General features: G+C 45.1%; 1 protein-coding gene across 1 annotated transcript; it reads right to left on the bottom strand.

Moving 5' to 3' along the window:
* Positions 1 to 707: 707 nt before the first annotated feature.
* On the bottom strand, positions 708 to 4,987 carry LOC120825383 (uncharacterized). The gene is made up of 9 exons (XM_040186982.2): positions 4,872 to 4,987; positions 4,180 to 4,400; positions 3,947 to 4,091; positions 3,339 to 3,432; positions 3,137 to 3,219; positions 2,891 to 3,051; positions 2,708 to 2,759; positions 1,828 to 1,915; positions 708 to 1,721 (listed from the first exon to the last, which is right to left on the bottom strand). The coding sequence occupies exons 2-9, from the start codon at positions 4,398 to 4,400 to the stop codon at positions 1,360 to 1,362; spliced, it is 1,206 nt and encodes a 401-aa protein (XP_040042916.2). The 5' UTR covers positions 4,872 to 4,987; the 3' UTR covers positions 708 to 1,359.
* Between the last annotated feature and the right edge of the window lie 2,776 nt (positions 4,988 to 7,763).

Below are 7,763 nucleotides of genomic sequence, written 5' to 3'. Positions count from 1 at the left end.
TGCTTAGTCGGACTATGCTATCTTTCGGGGCAAGTGCTATTATCCCAATATACATGGCAGTGAATAAATCGAATCATTGGCCGAAAGCATGTCATATATGATAGGTGGCGCTGTTTTCATTACAACTAGTTGTGATACAGCCATTTCCGCTTGACCGCTTCACCACTACCAACAACAAACAACATCAACATTACGAGAAAGATGGCGAACGGAGAGCAAGGTGAAGCTACATCCCTCTACTATCTGTGCATGATGTTAATAGGAGCACAGCGAATGCGAATGGCGCTATTGGCTGATTTGATAACGTAGAGAAGACGCCGTCGGGATCTCAAGCATGCGCAAAGACGCAAAGTCCAGTTCCTTATCCAATTCACGTTACATGCCGCAATAGTCGAACTATCAACTGGATCGGATCGAGTTATCCAGGGGTGTTAGTCGGATCGTAGTCGGAGCGCACATAGTCGGACAAAGGTGTTTACATGAAACGGATAATTCGATTTCAGTCCGACTAAGCCAGTTATTCTAATCCATGTAACCACGCTGATTGATTTGAATAACTGGCTTAGTTACTCTTCATGAGACAATCAGATCCAATCAAACTGGCGTCATTCTAGGCTTCCTGTCGGCCATTTGGCCCTTGCCCCAAACTGAAGATGACGTTGTTTCCGGTAGGGACATAATAAGGACCTGTTTGTCAGATAATCCACTTTGGTATTCAGTCATTTATTCAGCGTTTTGTCTTCCCGCGTGTAGGGAGAGGTGGAGGACGTTGGACAAGAGAAATTAAGTCTTAGACATGTATCAGCTCATTAAACAGAAAACACTGACGTGTAGAAATCATTCTGGTACAAAAATATATACAGTAAATATACAATATCATTGCATTGGACTGACAATGACTCGTCCTTGCGTCATGTTCCCACCAACGTCCTCAAACACAAAGCTGCAAGCGACTCAACACCAACATGACTGAAGGACACAAACGTGAGGAACACGCAGGCTGATGAAGCAGAATGCAGATCATTATCAGTAGAATAGTTGTGTATTGTTTAGACATTAAATGTAGGTTATCTCCCCAACTTCAAGTTGATTATAGCATCCGTGGGACAACCGGTATCCATCCTAAAGAGGGGATGGGGGGGGGGGGGTCATTAAAATCCTAAAAGAAATGTTATTTTGACCAAAATGAGTTAGAAAAGAAAACAACTAAGTACTTTTGTTTAGTGACTAAATCCACGCAGTCTCTCCAGGAAAATACCCTAACTCACTTCTTTAAATGTTTTCAGCCAGAAACACTTGAGCTGCAGAATATGTGCGTTCACGCAGCAGCAGGAGGTCCAGCTTGTGTGTACATGTACATCACTGGGGAGGCGGTGGGGGAGGGGGAGGCGGAGGCGGAGGAGGGAGGTCAGCGAAGGGGACAGAGTTTGGTGGCCACTGAGGACAAGAGAAGGATGGGTTGAAGAAAGAGGGAGGAGGGGGGGGATACAGGGGGAAGTTGGGTGGGGGGAAAAAGTGAGACGGTGGAGGGTAGGGGCAGGGAGGGGGGGGGTACATTGGATGGGGGTTGCTGTGTCTGGGCGGTGGGTGTGCGTGTCTGAACTGTGGGTGTTGGGTCCTCTGGTTCTGATGCCTGGGTGGAGGTCCGGAGTGTCTTGGTGGGAAACCTCTGACATCACACTGCTGCAGCGCGGCGTTCTGGGTAATGTGGGCCGGATTATCTGGAGGGAGGGGGGAAAATGTGACGAGGCAGAGTACGGTTTATTACCTTCATCTTCTTTCGGAAGGTAGTACCAGACATTACACATCCTGTGTGTGTGCAAATACCTGCGTTGTTATTGTCCCTCTTCTTTCTCGAGTTTTTCATTTTCTTCTTGGCTTCCTGTTCTTTCTCATCATCACTGTAATCTAAAGCCTGGAGAGGAGAGACGGATTGGGTGGGATCAAACGCAGCAGTCGTTGTGCCAACTCTTTATGAATTCAAATGAGTAGAAATATTTGCATGTAAAGCACAGTCTTTTTTCTCAAGTCCTTGTTTTTTTTTATCTTGAAACGACTCTAAAGGTAAAACAGGAAGCAGTCTGTACAAACACTCACGTCATTGCAATTCTAAAACTTTCTGGAATTTGACTAAATATGGCACCGCCGTTACATAGTGGTTCATGAGACGGATCATCCGTTTCTCTGCATCCTCCTTGTGATACGGAGAACCAGTGTTATTAATCATTGGAGTAAATACGTTTCATAAATGTTTTACTTCTTGAACAAATCTTGTATCAAGGGAATAAAGTAGTCTGTGAATATGAGATCAACGGTCCATTTCCTCCTCTGTTGGCGGTTGTTTGGGCAGTTCATGGTACATTCTGTTAGTTGCACTTTTCGCGGAACCACCAGATGTGCACAAACAGCGCGTTGCACAACAACACCTTGGTGCATGTGCGGAACTTGTGCACTATCTGCTCACTACCTCCTGTGTTGGGCGCCTGACTAGTTTGCGGACTGAAATGCTTTTTGCTCCACGCTCGTTCCCCTGGTTACGGTGGTCTAGCTACGTGGCCGAGGTGAGGGCCCACGGCGGCTCTGCAGACGGACTCGCTAACTGGCGGGCCTGAGAGGGATGACGATCACATCTGATTGGTTGTCTTCCTTCAGGCATGGTGGATTCTTGCTAATGCCATTCGGGGAACAGTTCTGTCTCTGTGCTTACCTCCACTGGTGGCTCTTGGTCGTTCTTCCAGGACGCATCAGATCCCTTGAACCTGAAGGAAAAGCCTTTTTTAAGTCCACAGAAACAAACTTCCCGTGTCAAAGTGCAACTGCTAAATCAAAGGACTAAACCAATTGTTATATTGGTCTCCATGCATCATATGATGTGTGTGCGTGCACTTACACTTTGAGCCGTTGTGTGAGGATGTAACTTGTGTACTCTTTGATGCCCGGCGTGTAATAGACGGTCTGTCCCTCTGCCAGCCCCTTGTTGGTTATCTGGTCCACAGAGTTAAAACGCAAAATGTACAGTGGACTGGACACAGGACCAAATACCTCAAAGACCTGAAACACAAAGAGAATATCACCATGTAGGACCCAACGTGGCGCAAACAGACCGAGGACAGAAGTCACCAAGAGGTCCACCCACCTTTCCAAGAGCCAGCCTATCAGATGTAAAGATGACGCTGTCATCAGTTAAAGGGGGCGTGTCCTTCAGGGACTGGATCACAACTGCAGACGTGCGGTTAGAAAAATGAGTCTCAACGGCTCCACTTCAACTTTTCTTAACAAAAACTTTATTTTGACAGTAGTTTAGAAAGTTGCGTTGTGATTGTGTGCGTGTTTGTCACCGAGCTGCTGAATGATGCTGGAGATCGTTCCTATAGGCTGCAGTTCTGCATCTTCTGGTAACGACACAGACAAGTCCTCCACCGCTGGCAGCTCCTGCACACAAACACAGGCTCAACCTCTGGTTCCTCCGTTCCTCGTACCTGGCAAACTGAGTTAGCTGGATCATTGTCAGGATAGCGTTAGATAAATCAGGCTTTTGGGGTCCACGAAGCAAGCGAGGCGCAATAACCATAGAAACACATCCATAAACTTGAACCTGCTCCAGAGCAAGCTGACTAAGTTAGCTGGATAAGCTGAAACATGAACACAGCATATGGCAAAAGGAAAGGAAACATGACACTGATGCAGTCAGACAAGCAAGAACAGGGTTCAACTTTCTCGGGGGAAAAGCTACAGTTGATGATTACCAGTGACAGTAAGGCGGCCTAGTCTCAGGGAAATCTGCCCCACCTGTCAATCATTTTCTGATCTCATCACAATGTCATATATCACCACAGTAATGATTATAATAATTATTTACAGCTTTCCAGATTGATAAAATTACTTAGTTTGACCACATATCTCCTGTTTTGTACTCTTTGAGCATGACTGGCCCCCACAGACTGACCTCCAGCAGGACCTCATCTCGCGTTTTGATGGGGGCTGGCTGGCTGAAGCTCTCATCATCTTCATCCTCAAAAATGGGCACAGTGGGAGAAGAGGACGAGGACGAGGAGGACGAGGACGATGACGACGAAGAGGATGAGCTATCGCTGGCGACAGGAGAGGAGAAGCTTCAGTTAAGTTCTTGTGCTGCAGTGAGAACCAATAAGAGCCTTTGGTGGAGTTGTGAGTGATCACCTGTCTGAATCCTCCTCCTCACACGCTGGGGCTACAGGCAGCGCAGCATCGCTGCTTTCCTCTGGAGGGGTTTGCGTGTCTGATGACGTCACTGCGCTGACGGGGGGCACGGTGAGACTTTCTAGTCGTGACGTCATGGTCACCTCCATCTCTTCCTCCTCCTTATCCGTGGTGTTCGCGGGAGCCGTCCGTCCATTCTGCTCAGGGAGACTTTCTTCCATCTGAAGCAAAACATTTCACGTGTCTGACGTCAGGCGTGAAGACGACACGTGGCGTGAAACGACCCGCAGAGCAGCGTCGTGTTTGCGGCCGTTCGACGACCCAGAGGAACAGAACCAGGCTTTGAACCACACAGCATGAGAGGATCTGAGATGTTTCGTAGATATTTAAAAAGTACTGTGGACACGAGGGGTCGACGGTCGGCTTTAAAAGATTCCATGTATTGCTCAACTAACGTTAGACAGCATTTAACCAACGTTAAAGTTATAACTGTTAAAGTTAGAACGTGAACTGAAGTAGGTAACGTTAATTCACATTCACTTTAGCACCAGTCGGCTAACAAGGTAACGCGGGCCAGCATCGTTGAATTTCACTTATAAAGTTTCGGTTAAAACGCCTCCAGTGTGCTTGATTTCCGAGGCTTCCCCACTACATGTCAGCATGTAACAGTTTGTTAAAAGTAACAACGTTACCTGTTTGTTGGTACTGAATCTGTGCTGCGAAGAACCTCACGCACACCGCATGAAACTCCTGTAAGCGTAAATGTGCCACAGTGAGATGGACTACTTCCGTTATCAACCTTCACAATAAGGGCTTCACAAACAAGTGCTTAAAATGAGCGAGCTAACAACAAAAACTACAATTACAATACACAGAAGAATATCAAATGATGCAGTGCAAGTTTTTAATTCATTTAGTATTTTTCATCTCATGCAGCAGCCTAAATTGCTAAAAGCAAGTCGCTGTCATTTGACAATAATACAATTAAAGAATTGCTTCTAAATTTCATATCATTTTGTAAAATAACACATGTTGTGATTTATCTAACGAAAATGTATGAAATCAATATGCATTGACAAAATTACAACAATTCATTTTTCGCTGTATTTGTGCCAAACCGGTCCTGCAATTTACTCTGAAGGCAAAACTCTTAAATTCCGGTAGTAATAACATTAATTACTTTAACTTGATGCTTCCAGTTCGCTGGGTCGGGACGTCGACAACACGTGGGATGTGTTTTTCCGGGTATGCGCAAATGGAATGCGCACTGTCACAATTGGAAAACGATGCAATTTTGTTCAAAACGAAACGTTACATCCAGATTATCTCACGCGCTACGTAATCCCAACATGAATCGGGAATCAGGAATCAATGAATGTCACTGAAAGGACGAGGACACTGATGTCATCACAAAAAACTGAATCCTGAAACATTGACTTAATCATATTTTGTATCAGCTGCACTATTCAAATCGACCACGTGGTGGAGCTCTAGTGGTATTTAAGAATGGGAACACACATTTCCCAAAAAAGTGTGAACTGCTTTCACACCACAAATGATGCAGACCGAGACCATATGGGGTCCGTACGGGTCTGTGGTTTTCCCAGAGTAACTAGGCAGCTCGTTTTAATCAAACACAACCAGTGAGGTTGTAGACCCCTACGCACATTCTAAAAGCAGTCTAAAACCTACCTGTGGTTGGTGCACTCAAATAAAGGTACTTGTAGGTACAATCATTTTAAAAGAAGAAAGTACACATAAATCATATCGGCAGAAGATGCTTCAAAATAAAATAAAAGGAATCATAGTACTTGCAGAAAAGTGGTCCTTTTGTAATCGTGGCTTTCTGTGTTTAATATTGGCTCATTTATAGAGAGGGTCTAAATGACTTCTGATTCATGACACGGTGCTCCAGACAGAGCCTGATTCTTTGAGTGACCTCAGACTAATCCTGGATTGAAAGGTTCAATAATTCATTGGTTCGTATAACGTGGCATATCTTTTCAATAAAAGAAACATTTTTAAAAAGGCTGGTCTGAAAAGTATGAAGAAGCGCAAAATGGAAGAACATCTCTTGGTGAAAGGAAGCGGACCGACTTGTACAGAAGCAGGGTGAACATGGGGCAGAGGGGAAACCGATGGTGCAGAGCCCCGAGGAGGAGGAGACCCTCCACCAGACCACCAGCGCAACACAAAGACATGATGGGAAACGCATGATCTATATCCTGCTTCTGGAGATTCCTCCTGTGGAGAAACATGTGTGATCAGCCTGTTTGCCATAACAATTCCGTAAACATTGATAACTTTACATCAATGTTTTTTTTAAGCTTGTTACTTGGTGTTTTCTGGTATTCTTGTTTCGTTGAGTGGATGGAACAGAGGAAAATAGTCACATATATAAAAATGTGTATATACACAGCTAGACAGGCAGGCGGACATATAGATGTACAGTCTGTAGCTCTGTCCCACATGCAACTCGCCGACACACTCGGAGACACAGATGGAATTTCATGCTGCTCAGGGTTTCGCATTTTTTGCTTGGGCAGAAATGGAACCATCATCAATCATATCCATCAACCGCTGTCACTCTGTGATTTGCACATAGAGCTCCGGGAGTCACAGCCAAACCACGTGTTTACATACATGACCATAATAAAAGCCATCTTTATTCATATCGTTATGTTTACTGCCATCATCATTTACAAGTTAAAGATAAAATCGGCCTGAAGCGAAAACTGCTGTCCAATAGAGTGTGTATGACTGACATGTCTCTTTGAAGGCCAGCTTGGTTCTCTCATATGAATAAGACTTTTATTTTTGGCGAATGATCATTCAATTCAATCCCCATAATAAAAAGCTTAATGTCGACCGTTTTGAAGATGAGGGAACCGGAGCTGAAAAGATCTCTCATCTCAACTCGTCTTCAACCTGCTTCTCCGGGGTCGGGTCGCGCGGGGGCAACAGCTAAATTGCTTTATTAACCTTTCATGTGTCTTTCTGTATTGGTAGGAGTCCACTATTGTTTCTTCATTGCTCACTGTGACATTTGAGACTTGACTTGAGTCTCTGACTGATGCAACATCAACAGCAACATCAACATGAACAGCAGCAAGAGCCAGATTCTCTGCAGCAGCATCCAAAACCTCTGGATCATTTCGGAGTGTTGCCTCCTTCCATTTCTCACTGCCCTAAAATACCCCCGTCGCTCTATCTTCATCTATCGGTCCGACCCGACTCCCCTCCAACTGTCCTCCTTGACCACTCTGCTTCTGAATCAGCGGTCTGGTGTAACTGGAGACCCTGAGGCTGTGACTTGTGACCTACCATCCTGTTAAAGAGGCTTAACCCTTGATGCCGCCTGACTGAGTATTACGAACAGCTAAATACAGTTTAAAGGCCAGAGGAAGTCTTGTCAATGTGTTGTGCGTGTTGTACTGAAATCCAAACACTGCAATGCAACATATTCACATTGATATGCTGTCATCGGAGATGCCTTTCTTTTGCCAGTGAACTATTTCTTTCGGAATGCATTTCTGACAGCGTCGGGGGGTGATAAAAATGACTCACCCTGCTTCGGTGTGTAT

The sequence above is a fragment of the Gasterosteus aculeatus genome, chromosome 9 (assembly GCF_964276395.1).
Source record: "Gasterosteus aculeatus chromosome 9, fGasAcu3.hap1.1, whole genome shotgun sequence".
NCBI lineage: Eukaryota > Metazoa > Chordata > Actinopteri > Perciformes > Gasterosteidae > Gasterosteus > Gasterosteus aculeatus.
The sequence above is the reverse complement of the archived record's forward strand: the minus strand, read 5'-3'. Positions and strand labels throughout refer to the sequence as shown.

Excerpts from the sequence above, each read along its gene's own strand:
- LOC120825383 (XM_040186982.2), bottom strand. The coding sequence starts at position 4,400 with ATGGAAGAAAGTCTCCCTGAGCAGAATGGACGGACGGCTCCCGCGAAC. Across the intron at positions 4,092-4,179 it reads GAGGAGGAGGATTCAGACAG|CGATAGCTCATCCTCTTCGT; the intron begins GTGATCACTCAC and ends TCCTGTCGCCAG. Across the intron at positions 3,220-3,338 it reads CAGCATCATTCAGCAGCTCG|TTGTGATCCAGTCCCTGAAG; the intron begins GTGACAAACACG and ends GCACGTCTGCAG.